This window comes from Tarenaya hassleriana, unplaced genomic scaffold (genome assembly GCF_000463585.1).
Source record: "Tarenaya hassleriana unplaced genomic scaffold, ASM46358v1 Cleome27, whole genome shotgun sequence".
NCBI classification, from domain to species: Eukaryota; Viridiplantae; Streptophyta; class Magnoliopsida; order Brassicales; family Cleomaceae; genus Tarenaya; species Tarenaya hassleriana.
In genome coordinates this window covers 1,812,762-1,835,227 of record NW_010965946.1, presented here as the reverse complement: position 1 = coordinate 1,835,227, position 22,466 = coordinate 1,812,762, and the positions used below count along the sequence as shown (strand labels likewise).

The following is a 22,466-nucleotide window of genomic DNA, read 5'->3' as shown; positions in this document are numbered from 1 at the left end:
TATATATATATATATCAAAGTCTTAGTATTAACAATTTATAAAACAAAAAGTAACAAATGAATTTCTACCTCACTTTCCATTAAAAAATATATATAAAAGAAATACCGTGACGGAAAAAAAAATGACGGTCCATAATAGTTTTATCATTTGGGTTTCGTCAAGGGTAATTTATTTTTGGGCGTATATTTAGATACTAAAAATTGGACCGTAATTTCGTCGTCAAAGGCCCAATATTTTTTTCATTAAAATCCGGGTTTGGCCCATATATTTGTGGGTTGACCCGCCCGACAAGTCGGCGGACCCGGGAAAAAATAACTCGAGATTGCAATCGTCTTTTCCCCCTTTTCAACCTCTTCACTGCTGAGAGAAACGTGAAACCCTAGTTTCATCGTAACTGAATCTGCCAACTGTTGCGATTTTGCTCGAGCTCGAGCTGAGAGAGATCGTAGTTTATGTGATGTCGAAGCGTAAATTCGGATTCGAAGGATTCGGCTTAAACCGGCAAAGTACTTACAACTTCGAGCGATCTCAGGCTCCGCAGCGTCTCTACGTCCCTCCGTCGTCTCGTGGCCACGACGACTTTGAGGATGCCGACATAGAGAATATAGATTATGCCGATAACGAGAACGCAGAGGAAGACGTCTCTGAAGGTGGTGGCGCTACGGAGGCTAACGGCGGTGAGGATGATGAGATCGATCCATTGGACGCGTTCATGGAGGGCATTCACGAGGAAATGAAGGCCGCGCCTCCGACTAAGCCGAAGGAGAAGCTCGAGAGGTACAAGGAGGATGAGGATGACGATCCCATGGAGAGTTTCCTGAATGCGAAGAAGGACGTTGGCTTGACATTGGCCGCGGACGCGCTCCACGCGGGGTATAACTCCGACGAGGAGGTCTATGCAGCGGCTAAGGCGGTGGATGCGGGGATGCTGGAGTACGATTCCGATGATAATCCCGTTGTAGTGGAGAAGAGGAAGATTGAGCCGATTCAGGCTCTGGATCATAGCTTGATCGAGTACGATCCATTTAACAAGGATTTCTACGAGGAGAAGGAATCAATATCTGGTAAATTTCTATCTCATTCTATTGCACAGTATCCGCTTAAATTGCTGGATATCACGATAGTTCATAGGCTAGATTAATAAAGATTGAAAACTGTTTCTTATCGTTTCTGCTAGGACCCAAGCGTATGCAGAAGTTTTGCACTGTATATAGCCTGAAAATAACCTGAAAATGACACTTTTTGCTAGAACTCTTCATAAAACTAATGCATTACGGTGTTTCATCTATAGGATACTTTATGGAAGTAAGAAAAAAAAAGTTTTTTCGGGGCCTTTGGATTGGCGTAACCGATATTCCTCTTGATTCAGGAATGAGCGAACAGGAAGTGTCTGAATACCGGCAGAGATTGGGGATTCGTGTCTCAGGTTTCGATGTCCCGAGGCCAATCAAGACCTTTGAAGATTGTGGATTTGCCTCGCAAATAATGAATGCTATCAAGAAACAAGGTTATGAAAAGCCTACCACTATCCAGTGCCAAGCTTTACCTATTGTGCTCTCTGGTCGGGATATTATTGGTATAGCCAAAACTGGTTCAGGTAAGACCGCTGCATTTGTGCTTCCCATGATCGTTCATATTATGGATCAGGCTGAGCTTCAGAAAGACGAAGGCCCGATTGGTGTCATATGTGCCCCAACCAGAGAATTGGCGCACCAAATATTCTTGGAAGCAAAGAAATTTTCAAAGTCATATGGCCTCCGTGTCTCTGCTGTATATGGTGGAGTGTCTAAACATGAACAGTTTAAAGAACTCAAATCAGGATGTGAGATAGTTGTTGCTACTCCAGGACGGTTGATAGACTTGCTGAAGATGAAGGCTCTAACAATGATGAGGGCAACATATTTGGTTCTTGATGAAGCAGATCGGATGTTTGACTTGGGATTTGAGCCACAAGTAAGGTCTATTGTCGGGCAGATCCGTCCAGATCGTCAGACTTTGCTTTTCTCAGCAACTATGCCTCGGAAAGTTGAGAAGCTAGCTAGGGAAATCCTCACAGACCCTATTAGAGTTACAGTCGGTGAGATTGGGATGGCCAATGAGGATATTACACAAGTTGTTCATGTAATTCAATCTGACGCAGAAAAACTACCTTGGCTTCTTGAGAAGCTTCCCGGAATGATCGACGAGGGTGATGTACTGCTTTTCGCTTCAAAAAAGTCCACTGTGGATGAGATTGAAACTCAGCTGACTGAGAAGGGTTTCAAAGTTGCCGCACTCCATGGTGACAAAGACCAGGCTTCGCGTACGGAAATTCTGCAGAAGTTCAAGTCTGGTGTATACCATGTGCTAGTTGCAACTGACGTTGCTGCCCGAGGTCTTGACATCAAGTCACTTAAGACAGTGGTGAACTTTGACACGGCAAAGGACATGGACATGCATGTACATCGTATTGGTAGAACAGGTCGTGCTGGGGACAAGGACGGGGTTGCCTACACACTCGTATCACAGAAAGAGGCAAGATTTGCCGGTGAATTGGTAAACAGTTTGATTGCTGCTGGTCAGAACGTGCCTCCAGAACTCATGGATCTTGCCATGAAGGTAATAACAGCTTCCCTTCAGTGTCACTCTGTCAAATCCATCATTCTATTGATAATTGATTTCCCCCCTTGAACTATGCTTTTGTCTTGCGATGATAAGTGTATCATCCTAATAGCTCCATGTCTTTTTGAGTGCCATATGCTTTAGTGTTGGTTTACATAACCTGAACAACAATTGTCAAGTGACATTTACCTTGCTAATCAATAGGATGGAAGATTCAGATCCAGACGTGATGGGAGAAAAGGAGGTATGCGTTTTCTTATTTCTTGCAGCATATGATCTGTGGTGAAAGTACCAAAGAGATGAATTTGAAAAAGGAAAACTGCTAAATGTTTTTAATGCATATCTTGTTATGTGTAGTGAGAAATCTTTGCTTTCTTGATATCACCAGGTGGGAAGAAAAGTCGTGGACGGGGTGGGGGCGGGAGTGGGGGTGGTGGTAGAGGTGTACGTGGAGTCGATTTTGGAATGGGAATTGGATACAACACGGAATCCAATTCCAATGCAGCGGCAACATCACAGGCTGCGTCAAGCAGGAGTGGGGCAGTGAATTCGCTAAGGACAGGAGTGATGGCGCAATTCAAGAGTAGTTTTGTTGCTGCATCTTCAAATCCTCCGCAAAACCAGACATATCCCAACAGGAGACCGTCCCTAACGGGGTTTGTCTCTGGTGGTACTATCGGTGGAGAAGCAGGAAGAACTCAGTCAACAACCACCACCAGCTATCAGGGCCAAGCTCCTCCCCAGAACCCCGCTGTGCATAACTCCACTCGGAGAAGCTCTGAGAGGTTTGGTTTCTCGACCACCCCAAGAATCTCTTTCCAATGTTGCCTTCCTTGTAATTTCTTCGTCTTCTTACGTGTTTGCTCTCCTACCTAAACCTAACAGATCAGAAGATCGACCTGGAGAGAAGAGGCGACGCTCGGGTTGGGATCGTTGATGTTTCTCGGTATTTATGATCTGTATCCTCGCTAGCGTTTTCTTGTTTTTATACGCACCCGAATGATCCCTCTTGTGTTGTATTGCTTCTTTTATTTCCTCATGAGTTCTCAGGCAGCTCTCACGATTATGTATACTTCGAAAGAAATCATCTTTCTTACCAAAGAACCAGTGCTCCCAACAGCGCGTTGTGTTTTTTGGATTCCGACCAAAGTTCGTGGACAAAACACGATTTAGTTCGCAAGTTTGAACTAAAAAAATCTCAGGTACGAACAATTGAGGCTACAAAAAGGGAGAGGATACCACAAATACGAAGAAAGTAGATGAAAAGATAGCGTATGAGGTTTGTGTTTTATATCTGCTGATGCAAAGTGACGTCCATGATCTCAACTGGCGACTTAGGCCGATAGTGTTCATCTGTCTCGACCTCCTCGATTTCCTTTTCCAATAGCAAAAGCAAAAAAACCCAAAATCAGTTACGACAGTGTTCGGTAACTCCAAGAAGCTGTTACCAAATGTTTACGCCCACGCCTATATCACAGGGGAGAGCTTAAAATTCACGTACCTGAATAACATCTTGGCCTTTGGCAACTCGCCCAAAGACAATCAGTTTCTCCTTCATGTCGGGAATCGCCGCTGTTGTGATGAAAATCTCAAATCCACCTCGCTCGTTTTTCACTATAGGGGTCCCAAGCAAGAAGCCTTCGTGCTTCACACTGGTAAACAGCAATTGAAAAAACTCCCATGTCAAAGAAGGCAAGTGACAGCTGCTGCTACAATCACCACAAAGTAGACAGTACCGATACCGACCTGGAATCAAGATTGTGATGACTCTTCTTTCCTCCTCCTAGAGAAGTCCAATCACTGGCGGTATCTTCCTCGCCCGAGTCGCCTACTTGAATCACGTAACGCTTTATGACACGGTGAAACAACATTCCCTTGAAGTACCCATCTTGACTGCCACAAACCAAACCCAACAAAAAAAAAAAGGCACTCAGGAGTTGTGAATGGTCAATGACGTGTTTGGATAAAGTGGTGAAATCAAATGCTTACCATAATCTCATGAACTCATCCACGACATCGGGAGACCCGTCCCTGAACAATTCAACAGTCACCGAGCCTTTACCAGTATCCAATGTCTAGTGGTCGTGAAAGAAACAGAGATCGACATTTCAACACATCACTCCCCAGTGGAATAAACAGAATGCTGTCTGTAGCGGAAAAATCGACCAAGATAAACGGAACTTACTGCATATCGAGGAAGATCATCCTTGTTGGATTCCTGCAAGGTTTTGTCGTAAGCAGACACAAACACATAGCCAGGAGTCAAATCGAGAGTGCAACAAAGCCCTCAAGACAATACATCAAAGCTCAAACAAGAGTCAAAAGACACTGCGTTATGACAGGGAGCAGATCCACGGAAACTAAACTCGGCACATACCTCAAGAACTGACCTACCGTTGTGCGCTGCTGGAATCTCAGGCCTGACAGAAGCGGGAAAATTTCCTCAGCATAATCTCATCTCGAGATCGAAACAATAACAGAACCGTGCGACAAAATCCAACGATTCCGAGAGGTTTGATCAGTGGGAAAATGAAAGGAAAAAGTTGGGGAAACCTCTGAGACCAGCGTCGATAGGCGGAGAAGAGGAAGAAGACGATCAAGAGAACGACCAAGCTGGAGATGACGATGTTGGCGACGCTTATACGAGCAGGTCCCTTCTTCTTCTTGCTTTGCTGCAACAGAGCTTGAGGTTTGATCTTCGCCATTACTCCCTGTAAACTTCGGATCCAATCACTGGCAGAAAGATTGATTACGACGAATCAGTTAAATCCCTGTCGGAGGATAAACGATTACGAGATCGAGAAATCTCCTTTCCGGATCTAATCAGGATGCAGCGAAAACCGAATCAGAAAATATCGCATAGATTCGGAGACCAAAACCACGGATCGATTTGAGTTCTTCGAACAATCAGACCCGGAGACAAAGGGGAGAAAGTTGAAATCTGGAGAAAAAAGAGTTTGTGCAGAGATTTTTTTTTTACCTTTAAATTCTTCAATTCGAACGTTCAAATCCAAGTTCGTGTCTCAGCGACAGAAGCGACTTCTTGTAAGGGAATCAGTTTCAGTTATATATGCAATGATAGAAATATTAATAATTATTACCTTTAATTCCGCACTGTAATTTTTCTTTTCGTTATTTAGAATTCGGATTTCTTTAAAAATATCGTAAATACAGTAAGGAGTTAAAGTGTCAATTACTAAGACAGAGATAAAATAAAAGGAGAAATAAAACGAATGGTTCATAAATGGGAAAAAAGAAAATGGGCCCAAGTGAAATTGGGCCTAGAGGTAGGGCTAATATATATATGAGGCCCGGCCCAATAGGCAAACGAGAGATCCAACCTTCAGGGTCGACGTAAGAGGGAGAGATGGAGGAGTTGAGCTCTTCCTCGCTCCTCCTCCTTTGTTCTCCGCCTCCACGTACGTAGCCTTGTCCCTATTTAATACGTACCTATCCATACAATACAATACGACACCGCTTTTAATGTACGACGGCTGCTTGATTATATATATATATAAAGCTACATATGTCGAGACTGTTTGATTCATGCAACTTTCTAAATGTTAGTTTTCTTTTTGTGTATAAGATTCCTTTAGGGGATGATATATGATATCATGTATCATTTTTCAAAGAGATTTTTTTTTTTTTTTATAATTGGTGATGTCCGGTCGGGTAAAAGGAAGTCAAGGAGAATTCCCAATTGAGATAGAGCAAAACTACAGTGTGTCGAAGTCAATATATATATATATATACATATATCATCAAGAGATAAGTCAGACTATTTGATGAAATCATATATTAATCTCTTGCATTCGCTCTTAACCAAAATATGTACATATAATAAAGATTATGAAAGCATGCATGATTAGGGAAACAAACATATATATATATATATATATATATGATATGTTTGTTACATGTGAGTTCCATGGAAGATGAAAATCCGAATCCGTCGGTTGTTGCCAAAGGGAACGGAGTCGATGGCGACCGACGTGAAATATGCGTCGCCCTTTCGATCAACCTCTATGGTGTAAGCTACTTTGTAAGGGTCCCATTGATTCATCTCGCAATTGATCGTCGCCATAGATCCATGATGAAAACACATCATGGAAACTAATACAACCCACACCCATGAACCTAGCTAGTTCAAGATTCTTCCTATTCTTTTTTTCTTCATAATTTTGAAGAAACAAAAAATTTATATTGCGTCGATATATTTGCAAGTTATATGATACGCATGCTTGGACCTTTTGCATATATATTAATAACGGTTAAATGAATGAAGATTACAATACAAGCAAGGATGAATTTATGAAATAGGTAGCTCTTACTTACATAATTTTCCGAAAATAATGAATGAGGCGTATTTTCGTGAAGACTCGCTACACAATAATCATGCCTCAAAAAGATTTGTGTATGAGTTAACGTAAAAGGGAAAAAAAACCATATTTTAATCGGATGTCGTCTCTTATTATTATTATTATTATTATTATTATTATTATTATTATTATTATTATTATTATTAGGGTGACAAAAAAACAATTCAAGAGAGAATATAAATAATAACAACTAGGGAGAAATGGGGATGGGACGTCGAGAGAGCCAACCATCGGGGTCGATATAGGAAAGGCTGGTGAAATTGGCAACGTCATTAGAAGCCGCACTCTTCAACCATGGGACTCTCCCTTCTCTTCTCGCCCCTACTCCCGTGCATTCCGACTCCATGTACGTCATCTTGCTCCTGCGTATCCATTCATCGTTATAGATCAAGAAACAGTAGAGAGAGAGAGAGAGAGAGAGAGAGAGAGAGAGAGAGTACTCGGAGCCCTTGAAAGACCAAGAATCCCAACCAACGGGAAGAACAATGTCGGAGAGCTGAGACTGGTGGAAGATGACACGAGAGTAGGGTCCGTACGCTCTGCCCAGAAGGACTTTGCCTTTCCCCGTGACGGTGCAGCCTTTGAACACGAACCCGCCCGGGTCGCTCTCCGTCATCCTTCCCTGCGCCGTTATCGCTCCGTGATCTCTCTCCGGCGCGTACCATCCCAGCGTCACGTTCAGCGTACATCCCTGCCATGCCGTCAGTCCATTACATAGTCATCTCATTTCTTCATGTTACATGTCATGCCACATAATTATGTATATATATATATAGGTAAAAGATATATTCGGAAAAGAGATTACTTCAAAGAGAGATTGGCCGGATCCCCAGATGAAATCGATGCCGCCGGCTATGAGACAGTTTTTGTAGTAATGCCGACCCATGACGTCCCATATCGTATCCTGAAGCCCTTCGAAGCTGCAATTCACGAACGAGTATCTGTCTCCGTACAGCCTCACCGCCAATGCCGGTGACTCCAACAACTCATCAGACCTTGGTACATTGAAAAAATTCTGCCCCCAATCACCAAATTTCACATTAATAAACATATTCATATTCATATATATATATATACACACACGTGTATCTCACGTTGATATATATGTATATATCATATAGGGATACCTTGAAGGTGATGTCTTTGGCCATGATGTCGTCGGAGAAGGCGGAGAAAGTGGCGCTTGTGTCGGTCTGTTCATGGTCCCCATACTCTATCACCGTCTTGTCAATTCCTCCGCCTTGTAGAAATATGCACGGTTTGGTCTTAGGAATCACCACTTTCTCCCTGCATTTTTGTTGTAATCATATAATAATATAAATCTCATTATTGATTACTATATATATATATATATATATTATAAAAAAATCATAAAATACTGGTAAACGCCGCTTCTGATGAGGATTCGGATCCATTTAGAGTTAGGAGTCGGGATGGAATCGACGGCTTGTTGTACGGTCCTGAAATTTCCTGGACCGTTGGGGTCGACGAGTACGGTGTATGCTACTTTGATCGGATTCCCACTCTCGTTCAGTTGACATTCTAATGCCATGCTTCCGCATACCCATAGCGTTACAATCATTATCACATTATGCAACACTTGGGGTTTAGGAAACTGCATCGTTTTTCTTCCTTTTATGGTATATTGTATGCATATATGTGTTTGCGACTTGTATTATAATGGCTATTTATAATGTTTTGAATGTATTATCTGTAAGGTTGAATTTATTTTATTTACCAAAATTAGAAATGTAGTATTTTTTCTAGCTATGGAAGCCAAATTATGTTTAAAAATACCAGTATGGTCAAAAGGGATGCCATTTTATTGAGGGTCAATATATCGTATTTAGTAAGTAATATAATGGAGGTTATTTTGATGTCATTAATGAATATGTTTACATAAAAAAAAACAAAAAAAAAACATTAAACAAAAAAAAACAAGCAAGTCCAATTAATTGAAAATGTAATTAGAGCCCTATGAAATGCATAGATGTCATCCTAATGTAACTGTACGGGCCGATATAGGCCCATTATGGAAATGCATAGATGTCATCATAATGTTAACTATACGGGCCGATATAGGCCCATTATGGAAGAGTTTTATACATGGGCCTTGGCCCGTAGGTCCAACTGCTGTAGAGGGGGGTAAAAGGCCCGTTTCTGAAATTTATTTTAAAAAATAAAGGAAAAAAAAGTGATATATATATATATATATATATATATATATTCTATGCAAATTGACATGTATTTCCGCTCGCCTACACGATTAGGGCGTTAAAGGGCATGTGCATGCACGTTGAGATTGAATACAACGTGGGTAGACATTAGCACTGAAATTAGACTCTCCATCATGGCTAGGGTTTATATATATATATACATATACATTGACGCTAACCGTCTATGTATTTATGATTAAAATCGAGGCAATATTCACGTTAACCCTAAACCACTAAAATATATAATCTGGTCATATGATTGGTGCGTCGCATTGATTGATTAGATCAGTGTTGTTCGTCACTATATAATAAACCTTTTTTATATACTTAATTATATTCTCGTGCAATCTACATATATATGCTTAATATTCATGATAAGTTCCAGGTACAATGTTTTTGCCCAACATTGACGGCCAAGATTCATGTGGCCAAGAATTAATGTCTGATCCATATAGATCCACGCATACATCTGCTAATTTATACATATACATATATATATGTATATGTATACTTTTAAGGGCAGACGACACATGGTGCGCAGAACAAAATCTGTAAGAGGCTGCCCGTAACGAATTTCCATCATTCGAATTTCGAAGAAACAGAGAAAAGATTACGCATGTTCTGTGTCCATATACAACCTTATCCCACTTCCCAACATCGCTATCTATTTTGTCTATTAACATTAAATTAAATTAGCCGCCTTATTATTATTATTATTATTATTATTATTTAAATAAACTCTTGCCGGCTTAATCGAGCTGGAAACAAGGGGGATTAAGGACGTCCCCCCAATAAAGCAAACACCGTTTATCCGACATTCATGAACTTTGAACTAATTAAATGCCACCCAACCAAAAAATAAATAAATAAAATTAAGAAATTTAAATGAATATGTAGGAATAATCCAGGGTGTTTATAGTTAGTAATGTGAAACGAAGAAAAGGTGGACGATGGAAGAGTTGGGGTGGTGAGAATAATCATGTGAGTGCATGTGCATTGAGTTGTACATGGTGACATGTCCCCAAAGCTAAACATAAACATAAACACACACCCGATTGTGGACATCCACTTGTCCTAATCTCATGCATCCCCTTTTTTTGTCTTGAGAGCACCTTCTTAGAACCTGCAATATTCCCCAAACCGAAGTTATATAAGTGCCTCTAACCCTTCTGTTTCTTCATCGCCAAACCCATTTCTTCAAAATATATAAAACCCTTTCTAGGTTTAGCTTTTGAATTATTACACAACTTTCTTCTGTAATTAGATTCTTGAAGAAATGGGTGTGGCATTGGAAGGGGAGACAAGGGAGAGGTGGGTATTGATGACGAGGAGACAACGGATCATTGCGAGGAATAGATCGAGAAGGGTTTTAGTGAAGAGGAGGAGGCCGAAGCGTGCAGAAGCTTCTAGAAGATCCTCGAAGGCGATCGAGAGGCGGGTCAAGACGTTGAAAGAGCTAATCCCAAACACTAGTACTCGCCGCGAATCGACGAGTTTGGACGGGCTTTTCAGAGAGACGGCTGATTACATTTTGGCATTGCAAATGAAAGTGAGGGTCATGCAGGACATGGTTCAGGTTTTGTCACAACCTAAACTTGTCTGAATATTTTTTTTTATTTGTTGTTCTTATTATGTAAATTACGTTGTTTGTTGTTATTCGTGTTTGTTTGATTTTTTTTTTTTTTTTGGTATTTCTTTCACTCGTGTGGTGGTTCCCTCTCATTCGGGTAGAGGAGGAGCTTGGCTTTGATTCTACGTAGGATTAGTTAAATGAGACTTATAGCGTATGATATTGTTGTTATTATGAGAATATGAAATTAATATCTTAACCCAGCATGGTTTCGAAAATATATTCGTTTTAAGGGAAATAACATGTCCAAATTTCAAACGTGGAATGGCATAGTCACAAGAAATTATTATAACCAGACATTTGTTGCATGGCCCGTTATAAAGTTACAAATATTGATGAATTCATTAAAACTTAACCAATCGATTAATATTGTTAAAAAAATAAACAAATTTTGTTGAAATTCCTAATGGTTTCAAGGGAAACAATTGATATGCATTCGCCGGATCAAGGAAAAAACAAGAGAAAATCTCCGACCTAGCTACGAAACGGCAGTAACTATCGTCGTTTCGCAAATTAAGAACGTTCAATGTTGGGCCTAAAAGTTTGATTGGGCCTAACTGTAAAATGGGACTTTGGGCCTGTCTATTTATTTGCACGTCTGATCCAACACTAACTCGTGGACGACTTGAAATCCATTGGTTTTAAGTATTAAATATTCTAAGAAAGAGACAAATACCGAAACGTTTTTTCTATAATTAGGGAGTTCAACCGTCATTTCATCCGATTATATCTCCCAGAAGACCATGCGAATGTTCATCCCTAATTAAGGGCTCAACACGGATTGGAAAAGAGCTTTGTTCCTTTCCTTATCATATATATATATATATATATGAATTGTGAAGGATGTTTGGAGCATTTTCAATGGTAAATCATGAATTTGAAAATTGAGATTGGGACGTTATTGTGGAATTTTCGACGAATGCGGAACACAGAACATGTTCCTCTGTCCTTTTCATCGGTATGAAGCGAATCGGAGAGATGAAATGGACCGACAGCTTCGGATGGCTTATATTTCCCATATTTACAATCACGTGTTTTTTATTTCTTAAAGGAAAAAAAAAAAGAGACATAAAATAAAAATGTTGTATCGATATAATGTATGGATGGAGCGACAGAAAGTGGTGGTGGCGGAAAGGTGGAAATGATTTGGGCCGATGTATGGACCGGCGGACCATTACACGTCTTGTCCCACCTTCGTGGAATACTGTACTTACACAGACTATTCCTAGACACATAAATTTAGATATATATAGAGAGAGAAATAAGTATATAGAGTGAGGATATCAATTTTGGTCCGAGCTCCGAAGTAAATCTGGCTCGATCCAATTCGAAAAATAGCGGGTTTTGGGGCAAAATATTTAGATTCGAAAGTTTTTAGACTTTTGGACCAGGTTCAATTCAATCCTCAGATTCAATTTAGACATATTCGAAAAGTCCGATATTTTTTATAAAATAAATGTTAAGAAAAAAAATATATTTACAAAGAAAATTGTGCAGATCTATTCGATTGGAACCAAGATCTATAGCGCCATGTTTCGAATTTGGTAATATAAGTTCGAAAAAAATCGAGCAGACCGAACTTAATCCAAAAACTCTCGAGCTGAGTCTTGATTCAGGTCGACCTAATAGATACCAAAAAAGATATATATATATATATATATATATATATATATATATAGTAATTCCTGCCATTTTTTCATGTTGATTAAATTCGCACTAATCAATGATAATAGAAATTGATGAAAATATGTGATGATATGCCTTCGTAAACCTCCATATACCAATCTTCCCACCATATTTTTTTTTTTAACTTTGTTCACTTTTTTTTAGGTGACTTGGAATTTTATAATTCCTAGTTTTTTATTATGTTTCAGGAGACCAAATTTTCCCTTTTCCCCCCTTTATACTTTTTATATTTATTCATGTATTATATAATTAATAAAATACAAAGTAATTACCTTTCACCTTTAATTCCCTTTCTTTTGTGTTAGAATTTTTCCCCATTCAATTCAGTTTTTATAGTTAAGTCTATATAAAACTTTCGCTTACGCCTATGCATTTTTCTTATTTTTAAAATTATTATTTTTTGTTATATCATCGTATTTCTTATTTTTAACTACTCGTGATGCAATATTAATTTACATGTCAACGTTGTCGATATATCTTCACATTGATTATCCCTATATTTCGTGACGTGAAAAAATGTGTACATATGGTAACAAAAGTTCTAAACCAATCTATACCCACTCATGATTTAATTTACTATTTGTTTTTCATGCGAGTTAACGACTGTCCACCTCCCGACCGTAATTTATGTCAATGGGCGATTAAACCATAAAATAAGACACGAGTGCGTTTACTTTGACCTACCCACGTGCATTTCCCAACAAATTTCTTTCATTTACGGTGAAATCTTTGAGTGGGTCAATGTTTAAGATACGATATAAAGATTTTGAAAAAAAAAAAAAGACGCGATTATTGTATGATATTTTGTAACAGATTTAATTAAATGGGTTTTAATTTGTGTTATATTCACGAGACACAAACATCCAAAAGAAGGAACGAGCGTGAACGCGAAGTATCTCTTTAATTCATGCATCGTCATCCCTTCTAGAAGTTCAACATTACCAAAGTAACATTTTATTTTCCTCCATAATTTTTTAACGTAATGAACCTAATGATTTGATTTACTGATTTATTAACATCCAACAATTATAAAATACATTAACACATCGGTTAGAACGTCTAAGAATATAGATCAATACTTTAAATATATATAATTTTAGTGAAATATTCAGACTTTAAATTATATATTTTACAAAAAAAAAAACAACGTCTATCCCTTAGACCAAAACACACAGAAAAAACACGTTTATCCAGCACCGCAGTATTAATTCGAATCCCAATCAACGGCACGGAGGAACGTGGCTCGCCGAGTGACGAGAAGAGCACGGAACGTGGGCCGTTGGACCCGGGATGAGCCACGTAGACGGTGGTTGTGGCACCCAAAAGCCGATGGACACGTGTCATACTATCAGGGGTCAATGCAACCATGCCCGCTTTGATGCCTGCACTCGTTACGCGGACACGAAGCCGTTCGGCTTGGCGGCCTTCTGCACATATACTGTACAATTAATTATAGTTACATTACAATAATTTTATAAAAGATTTACATGTTATTAATTATGGTACGTACTATTATGGTAAGAGTCAAGTTGATTAATCGTAAATGCCACTGTTGACTTCGCATTAAAGTTTATTTATGTCGTGATTATTGAACACCGTGCTGTCCAAAAAATAAAATAAAATTCGATTATTAGTGATGCCGGTCAATGTACACGTACCACTCGCTGCATAATACATATATATATATATATATATATATATATATATATTATATTTCGATATACATCTTTTTTTTTTTTGGTAAAAGGATATACATCTTTAATCACGACCACGCTACTGTTAGGAGTGTCGGTAATGTTAAATAATATAGTTTATTAACAGAAAACGGGTGTGGATCTTATTTATGAGAATTAATTAATTAGGTTTGATCGAATATTGATGTCCACTTGATTAATGTATCAAGAGGTCATTGTAATAGTTGTTGTAATAGTAATAGTGTGTTGATTAATCATTGTGTCAATATTCATAACCAAAATGGATTATCTTAATTTCCTTTTTTTTGTATGTAATATATAATTATTTACAGAAAATATATGTATAAAATGAAATAATGGCAAGGTAATGCATAGATAAATAAGAATAAAAATGCAACGAGGCATGCAAAGGGAAGAGCCAAGTTTACAAGCAAAACTATACGAGCGTGTGGGCTTCCATGTTTTCGAATAGTACACCACACGTGCATGAACTTTTTCATATCCTTCACCACAAATAACGTCTGTTACAATAAAAATCGAAAAAATTAAAATTTATGTAATGTCACCCGATTTCTATACAGACTTTAAAATTCTCAAATTTTATATGAATTGTTATTTTTCATTCTAAATATACAGTGTTGTTATTTTCATAATATTATTTTAATTTAAATCAGAACATCTACCATCCCATTAATAAAGCATAATTCGTTTGGATTATCCTAAATTAAATTAAAACGAATTCATAGAATCTGTATATAAGTACAATGATTTTAATATATATATATACACGTAATACATAAATATAGACACATACATACATATATATATATATATAGTATTTGTTTTTTTTAAATTAAAAGGGAAGCCTATAAAAGAACAAAAGGATAAATTCAAAACTTTCTTTCTTGACCCTTTTTAGTGTTTTCCACATCGGGATCAACGCTGTCTATAGAAGAGAAAAATTCGTGAAGCATGCAGGAATTGGTTATATATAATAATATAATATACGGCCCTTTTATTTGGGATTTGCTTTGGGTCCACAGGCTTTTATAATTTTGATCTCGTTTTTTAGATTTATTATTAATACACTATAAAACCCATCCAGTTTTATAACATTCCGCGTCGGCAATTGCTATGTATAATGTTATAAACAAGATTCTTCTTTAATGTAAAACATGTTTTTTTTTAATAGCCAGGATGGTTTCTCGGGCCTTCGATCCGACTATACATCCATCCTAGACCCGAGACGACCCTTTGTATATGGACCATTTTAGTCCATAAATTACATCCCTCCCCACCATTGGAATCGAAACCAGAACTTTGAAGATGATTTTTGTCACCTCTCAGCCACCGTTAGATAATGTAAAACATGTTGATTAGTTCATTACACAAATTGAGTTTAAATCTATACCGAATTTGAAAAGGTATACTATTGCTATATAGATGTATGGATAGATCACTTGTAACCAAAACAATCATATTTTTATATAAGTCATTGTCTAAAACATAGAGATAGATCTGCTTTTAAGGGATACATTCACTTAATCTGCTTTTTTTTAATATAAAAAAACGTGCAGAAATTGTGTAGTCTTTATATTAGAGGCCGTTATTATTAACAAATATCAAAATCTCAATTTCGTTAAACATTACACAAAATATATGAATTTCGTTTGCACGCATATATATAATTAATTCCTTATAAAATATACATTCTGCAACAGAATCATGTATACTTGACATTATCCAAGTTCTCAAAAGATTTTTTTTTTTTTGGTGAGACAATATAAATTTATTTTCCATTGATGTCACGCCGTATGGGAAAAAAGAGGAACCATGATATTTTGTGTTCGTACAAAGATATTCCCATGCACTCGAACCAGACAGACACCGACCGAGGCACTTTTTTTTTTCTCGCTCACAAAATAAAATACGATCGTTTGGATTTATTATTTTGTCGTGGCCGTAAGGTTCATATACACGTGGAGAAACCCGCGTTCACACGAGGGAAAGAAACCGGTTAAGCGCTGGACCGGTAAAAGAAACCCACGTATGAAAGCGTCTACCGTCTTGTTGGACTCTACGTGCAACTTGGTCGGTCACCGGTACTGTGACTGTCCGTACTCTAGTGTCCACCTACAATTGCCGGTCATATTTTTCTGCTATTTTTTTTTCCTCCCGAGAGAATCCACCTTATTACCTCCCCTCTCTCGCCAAATTTCACTCTCCTACCCTAGCCCTTTTTGCCTCCGTCCCTCTCTCTATGAACATTTGCTCTCTCACTCGCTCTCTGTGTTTTTGAAGGTTTTCTCGTTGTATATTTCTGATCGGTGTCTTCCCGATCTCTGTTTCGAGGCGTTTTCTCATCTGGGTCTGATCGATTTGCTGAGAGGAGAGCGAAGAATATGGAGAATATCGGTGTTGGACCATCGTCGTTTGCCGATTTTGCTCAGCAGAGCTTTTATCCGTTACAGAGCGTGTGGGATTTCGGTGATTTAGCGGAGAGGAACTCGCTAGGGTTCATGGAGTTGCTGGGTCTGCGTCAGGATCTCAACCCTTCTTCCCTGTTCGAGACGGTGTCCCCTCAGGCCGCGGCCGAAGTGTATTCTCCCATCGCAGTGCCGTCGTCACGCGCGGCCTTAAAAGTGGAATATTTGTGCTCGGAAGCGGCGGTGAATCCGCCGGCGACGCCTAACTCGTCGTCGATCTCGTCGGTTTCAAGCGAGGCTGTAAACGAGGAGCAAGTGAAAGGGGTATACGAAGCAGAAGAAGAAGAGGAGCAGGAGCAGAAGAGTGCTACGAAGAAGCAGTGAGTTTCCGTTTCTAATTCCTGTTTTCTCAGATTTTCTTTCACAGTCAACTACTCAGAGAGTAGATGGTTGTGTACTTCTAACGAGGGAAGGAAAAAAAAAAGGAACATTTTGAAGCAGAAGATCATCGGTGTTTTTCTGTCTTTGGGTTTCATGGAAGCAGGTCGAAACCAAAGACGAATCAGAAGAAACAGAGAGAGCCGAGAGTGGCGTTCATGACAAAGAGCGAGGTTGATCATCTCGAAGATGGTTACAGATGGAGAAAGTACGGCCAAAAAGCTGTGAAAAACAGCCCTTTTCCTCGGTAATTCAATATAAGAAAGCAAGAAACTTCCTTTCTCAGGCTGCACTACGTTACCCTAATTAAAACGGTCCGAGACTGGTTTTCTTTTCTCAGGAGTTACTACCGTTGCACCACGGCGACTTGCAACGTGAAGAAGAGGGTGGAGAGATCATTCACTGATCCAAGCATCGTGGTGACGACATACGAGGGTCAACACACACACCCTAGTCCTCTAATGTATCGTCCGCCTTTCTGTACCCGAGCCGCCGGAAACTTTATCAGCTCCGCCGCCGGCGGCGGAAGCTCCGGCCTTTCTGCAGAAAGTTCCACACTTTCACCTCAATCTCAGCAATTCGTTCATTACCAACAGCAACACTTGTCTTCTTATGGCGGTGAGTACCTCAACGGCTATGATCATATACTGAAGAAGACTCAGCTTTGTAGCAACCCGGGTGGGGCTGCAGCAGGTTTAACGGTGAAGGACCATGGCCTTCTTGAAGATGTCGTCCCGTCTCTTATGTTTAAGGATAACTAGTGTGGCATATATACATACATATATATAACGTCGTGATTTTGGAGTGGGTATTAGGTTATTTGTAATTGTTACAAGCACCAGGAGGGTCGTCTTCTTCATATGTAGATCGGTGTAAAAGCAGATACTGTACTGGTACGGAGAAATCACTTAATTTGCTTTTAGTTTATATACAAGACAATGGATTAATTCTAATCTCGTTATTGTTCTTGCAAAGATGAATAAAGCTCTTGACTTGCGATCTTTCTTGAAAATGGTGTTTGGAATGCGGGGAGGCGGAAGACGACAAGAAAGGAATTCGGTGACTCCATTGTCAGAGTTCTTGGCGTTGTCAGAGGGAACGTACAGTGGTTTCACTGAGAAAGCACGACAATCAAGCAAGATTCCGAGCAATGTTTCTAGGGCTTCCATTTCCCCTTAGTGGTGAAACCATTAATGATATCTCTCTTTTCTTTTTTTGGATCTGGGGATCCGTGGAAATTAAATTATGATTAACGGGGAAAGAGAAAGAGACGGGGACGATAGTTGAAGGAAAAGTTGATGTAATTGAGATATTTATGTTCATAGGGGATTGCGAAATTGGAAGCATAATTTCAACTACTTTATAGCTTGTCGACCTAATTGCATGCACTAATTTTTTTTTAACCGCTTGTTATTTTTTTAACTGTTCCATAATCTGGGGAAAAAGGTAAGAATTTAGATACAAATTAAAGATCGTATATTCAGACAATGGTTTCGCCCTTCACGTTTTGGTTTATAGAAGAAAAAAGAGAGACAAAAATGAACGAATGGAACTGGAAAAGAAAAACATATTTCCTGCACACGCAGCAGAAGTGACAGAGAACTGATGAACTTGAGATGATGTCACATGGGTCTATCCTGTCTGTGGATCTAGTTTTCAACCATTGTCCGAAGATACGATCTTTTCAATCATTCAAATCCGATAAGAAAGTTTAGGATCATCGACCAGCCAAAAAATGACACGTGCCAAATCGAACCGAAAACATTTTGGAATCTGTTTTCACTTCCCTACCAGCATAGGTTTCACTCGCCAGCCAAGAGGGTAAAAAGCCAAGAAAGAGATTAAACAAAAGGTAAAATGGATAGAAGAATATATTGGCGACAAGAAAGGTGGGGAAAAAAGGGAAGAAATAAAGTTACCATGCAATCCAATCATGTGAATGTGGGAGCAGAAAAGATACAATAGGACAGGGAAGCAGAAAACTGTCCCATGAGGTAAAAATGCCTTTTTGTCTTGTGAATTTCTTGGCCTTTTGAAAACCTTTAGGAAAGCCTTTAGGGGGAGTGAGTGAGTGACATTCCAACAAAAAAAGAAGAGCACTTTCTGATGGGTTTGAGCAAGTTAACCAATCAGAGTTTTGAGGCTTAGAACCAGAGTTGTGGAGGAAACAAGAGTTTGAATATGAACTCGTAATTGATTAAGGTCCTTGAGCATTGATCACTAAACACAATCGCCGTAGGACCGACCGGAAGGTCTTTGGTGAAATGTCTCATAAACACCAAGGGAAGTGTCCATAATGTTTGTTCTACCTTTGATCTGGAACTCTAAATCATATAAAATTTAACCAAAACAAAAAATCGAACCTGGAAATCAACTTCCCTCAAAAGATGTTGTAGCTCCGTGCTTCTTCCGACCTCGGCCGTTGGACCCGGGATGAGCCACGTAGACGGTGGTTGTGGGACCCACAAGCCGATGGACACGTGTCATACTATCAGGGGTCAATGCAACCATGCCCCCCCGTTGTGCTCGGACCCTGTCGCACCACGAGGCGCTGTCTACGAGTCGGGTTGTTTGGGAATGCAGCCCCAATCGGGCGGTAAATTCCGTCCGATCTCCTTTCAGACCACTGGCCTGCTGCTTTCAACCGTTGCCGCCATTGATCTAAACAAATGAAGCAGAATAGCGAAAACTCAAATATGAGTAGATCAACTTCTGATACCTGAGGCCTGTTAGTTTGGTCAGCTCCAGATCCAGAAACTCTGTTGCGAGAGATGAGCATTTGTTTCGGTATTCTCCAATTCTCTCTTGGGAATGACGGGCATCAGGCCGATTACTACTCGGTAGTGAAAGATGAGCATCAATCGGCTGGCTCTGGTCCGACACTCTGTTGCCATTGCCCTATCACTCTCTACTAATGTTTTCTACTTGACAAAACATTAGGTTACACCAAGAAGAGTGTTGCCCAAAACTAGACAATATAGCCTTTAACCCGAAGACAGATTCCACACTTAAAGTAGTTTACCGATTCTCTTCTCTCTGGCCAGAATGATTTCAGTAACATTTCCATTATCTCTACTAAACAACTTGGGAACCTGATGAAAATAATCAACCAAGACATAGACACAAGTTACAACAGCTGCAGTGCACAGACAATTCCGAGAAAGTGTTGATACATTTTCACAATTCTACCGACACCCCAAAACAAAAAATCAGTTTTTTGACGGTAAAGTGCGTTACTTTACACCTGAAATGCCCTGATGTGAACTCAAGCGACATTTCAGGGCACCACCAGATATCTCCAATCTCAACTATACAATCTGGAAGTTATGTCAAGATGAAACAGAGGATGCGTAATCTTAAAAAGGGTCAGAAAACAGACAGACAGTCACATTGACAAAACCTAGAGAAACTTTGGTAGCGAACTCTGACCGTCTCTTCCAAACGCCGCCTTGGGGACCATACCCTCTGCCGTAAAAGCCGTTGGGATCACCAATCACATTTGGTGACCGGAACAGTGATCGTTATACTGCTGGTTGAAACATATTGCTCTGTGTCGACGTTTTGGACGCGGTGGCGGAATCCGGCGGCGTAGACATGGTGGCGACTGGCGATGATGGTTGTGGTTGTAGTTGTTGTGATAGTACGGAGCTAGGGCACGGTGTTCGCAACTCTCTGTCCATCGAACCCTAACACAAATTCGAATCGGATTCGTTTCAGGCTTCGAGTTTTTCACACCGGAGAAGCTTTTCCGGCGACCGCGACGGCGGGAGAGAGAGAGAGAGAGCCGACCCTAAGATTTTGACGTCGGCATTAACCGATACGAGTTTTATAAGATTCGATTTTAGTGAAACGACGGCGTATCGGAAAGTTTAGTCAACCGTCAAATCAAGAGGAAACGGTCGTATATGTTCAGAACGACAGCGTTTAGTTGGAATTTTTAAGACATCAAGGTGTCGAAGGGAAAATCAAAATTCTTGATTTGGGAAGCTGTGGGAGAACCCAACCCTTGTGGATTTTCTCGTCCATCGTCTGCTTTTCTCTTTGCGACGCCATTGCTTCACCAGTCGATAAACCCTAACTCCAGGTGGCTGTATTTCCTGCTTATTCTTCTAATTCGCTTTGGTTAGATTGCTCTTTGTTTGTGTTGGGCTGTTAAATCGTCTCAATTAGCGATTTCGCTGATGCACTCCTTCAATTTATTCCTAGCGGGAAATTATTCCTCCTCCCCCCCCTCCCGGGAAAGGTGAAACTTTCCCGTTGTTATGAAACGCTTTTCGCTTGAGTTAGTGTTTTCTGTCATATATGGATCATGTTCTTCTTCGAAATGCGCGTTTCTTCTAGCTTCACAATCTCATTAAATCGTATGTATAATTGCTGTAATGTAATGGGATTTTAGTGAAAATTTGCCTTGCAAGTTCATTGAACTCGTTATGTGGGCAGAATTTCTTCTGCTCTTTGGATTGAAAGAACTTCTGATCAACTTCTGAAGTGCCTCTCCAGTCTTTCCTGGGTTTTGACGCTGAAGTTTTGTTCTTTGTTTAAGTCTTTCAGATGGGAAGCGCTAGATCAGACCCAGATCTTGATGATGACTTCAGTGAAATTTACAAGGAGTATACAGGTCCACCTGGTAGTGCAAACAACAATGCTCAAGATAAGGAAAAATCCCACAAAAGGTCTCTTGGTGGTCCTGATGAGGAAGAGCAACTGCCTGACCCCAATGCTGTACCGACTGATTTCACCAGCCGAGAGGCGAAGGTTTGGGAAGCTAAATCAAAAGCAACTGAGAGGAATTGGAAGAAGAGGAAGGAAGAAGAGTTTATCTGTAAAATATGTGGGGAATCAGGTCATTTTACTCAGGTATTTCACGATTTTGGATCACTTTATCCATAGACTTCTATGCCTTTCCGAATGAAATATTCTTAGTTTTGGGTTCTGGCCTGTTTTGTTAATATTGCACCGTTTGCCTTGTATAGGGTTGCCCATCAACTCTTGGTGCAAACAGAAAATCTCAAGATTTCTTTGAGAGGATACCTGCTAGGGACAAACACGTGCGGGCATTGTTCTCTGAGAAAGTCATGGAAAAGATTGAGAGGGACACCGGTTGCAAGATAAAAATGGATGAGAAGTTTGTAATAGTTAGTGGCAAGGATAGATTAATCTTGAGGAAAGGTGTAGATGCTGTTCACAGGGTTAAGGAGGAAGGCGAGCATAGGGGTTCATCTGTTTCTCACAGGAGCAGATCCAGGTCCCCTAGGCGGAGTCCTGTTGGTCCACGTGCTCGAAATTCAGAACCTCAGAGACCACAATTGGGATCACATGGTTCATCCAGTTTTCCAGAGCGCCCCGGAAGGCAAGATAAGTTTGTGGAGAACCATGTTCGTAAGGATCAGCAGGA

At 39.8% G+C, this 22,466-nt stretch overlaps 6 protein-coding genes across 10 annotated transcripts in view; 4 read left to right on the top strand and 2 right to left on the bottom strand.

Moving 5' to 3' along the window:
• Window positions 1–345: 345 nt before the first annotated feature.
• Window positions 346–3,706, top strand: LOC104817454 (DEAD-box ATP-dependent RNA helicase 24). The gene is made up of 5 exons (XM_010546661.1): window positions 346–1,065; window positions 1,371–2,599; window positions 2,807–2,846; window positions 2,991–3,387; window positions 3,488–3,706. Exons 1-5 carry the CDS (start codon window positions 459–461, stop codon window positions 3,537–3,539), a joined length of 2,325 nt encoding a protein of 774 aa, XP_010544963.1. The 5' UTR covers window positions 346–458; the 3' UTR covers window positions 3,540–3,706.
• Window positions 3,707–3,713: 7 nt separating this feature from the next.
• Window positions 3,714–5,687, bottom strand: LOC104817453 (peptidyl-prolyl cis-trans isomerase CYP21-3, mitochondrial). The gene is made up of 8 exons (XM_010546660.2): window positions 5,583–5,687; window positions 5,156–5,335; window positions 4,980–5,022; window positions 4,788–4,820; window positions 4,592–4,677; window positions 4,349–4,495; window positions 4,104–4,254; window positions 3,714–3,977 (listed from the first exon to the last, which is right to left on the bottom strand). The coding sequence occupies exons 2-8, from the start codon at window positions 5,305–5,307 to the stop codon at window positions 3,891–3,893; spliced, it is 699 nt and encodes a 232-aa protein (XP_010544962.1). The 5' UTR covers window positions 5,308–5,335; window positions 5,583–5,687; the 3' UTR covers window positions 3,714–3,890.
• A 1,451-nt stretch (window positions 5,688–7,138) lies between these two features.
• On the bottom strand, window positions 7,139–8,611 carry LOC104817452 (probable pectinesterase 66). The gene is made up of 5 exons (XM_010546658.2): window positions 8,361–8,611; window positions 8,109–8,268; window positions 7,787–7,996; window positions 7,422–7,672; window positions 7,139–7,343 (listed from the first exon to the last, which is right to left on the bottom strand). The coding sequence occupies exons 1-5, from the start codon at window positions 8,600–8,602 to the stop codon at window positions 7,172–7,174; spliced, it is 1,035 nt and encodes a 344-aa protein (XP_010544960.1). The 5' UTR covers window positions 8,603–8,611; the 3' UTR covers window positions 7,139–7,171.
• Window positions 8,612–10,332: 1,721 nt separating this feature from the next.
• LOC104817451 (transcription factor UPBEAT1) lies at window positions 10,333–10,846 on the top strand. Its single transcript, XM_010546657.2, has one exon. It carries the CDS (start codon window positions 10,474–10,476, stop codon window positions 10,798–10,800), a length of 327 nt encoding a protein of 108 aa, XP_010544959.1. The 5' UTR covers window positions 10,333–10,473; the 3' UTR covers window positions 10,801–10,846.
• Window positions 10,847–16,421: 5,575 nt separating this feature from the next.
• Window positions 16,422–18,283, top strand: LOC104817450 (probable WRKY transcription factor 23). Of its 4 annotated transcripts, XR_772532.1 has the most exons (5): window positions 16,422–17,013; window positions 17,178–17,318; window positions 17,412–17,689; window positions 17,887–17,964; window positions 18,047–18,283. XR_772532.1 is itself a non-coding variant. In XM_010546656.1 (3 exons), the coding sequence occupies exons 1-3, from the start codon at window positions 16,610–16,612 to the stop codon at window positions 17,830–17,832; spliced, it is 966 nt and encodes a 321-aa protein (XP_010544958.1). In that variant the 5' UTR covers window positions 16,422–16,609; the 3' UTR covers window positions 17,833–18,024. The 4 variants fall into 4 exon arrangements, 1 of the variants encoding a protein (XP_010544958.1); XR_772531.1 differs by having other exon boundaries at window positions 17,412–17,964; window positions 18,057–18,283; XR_772530.1 differs by having other exon boundaries at window positions 17,412–17,964.
• A 2,754-nt stretch (window positions 18,284–21,037) lies between these two features.
• LOC104817449 overlaps window positions 21,038–22,466 on the top strand; it is a 3,132-nt gene continuing 1,703 nt past the window's right edge. Inside the window, exons 1-3 of one of the 2 annotated variants that reach the window (XM_010546655.2) lie at window positions 21,038–21,155; window positions 21,623–21,928; window positions 22,045–22,464. In XM_010546655.2, coding sequence (XP_010544957.1) covers window positions 21,623–21,928; window positions 22,045–22,464 — 726 coding nt within the window. In that variant the 5' untranslated portion in view covers window positions 21,038–21,155. Of the gene's footprint in view, window positions 21,156–21,614; window positions 21,929–22,044; window positions 22,465–22,466 lie in introns of both variants that reach the window. The other variant, XM_010546654.2, reaches the window with a different exon arrangement.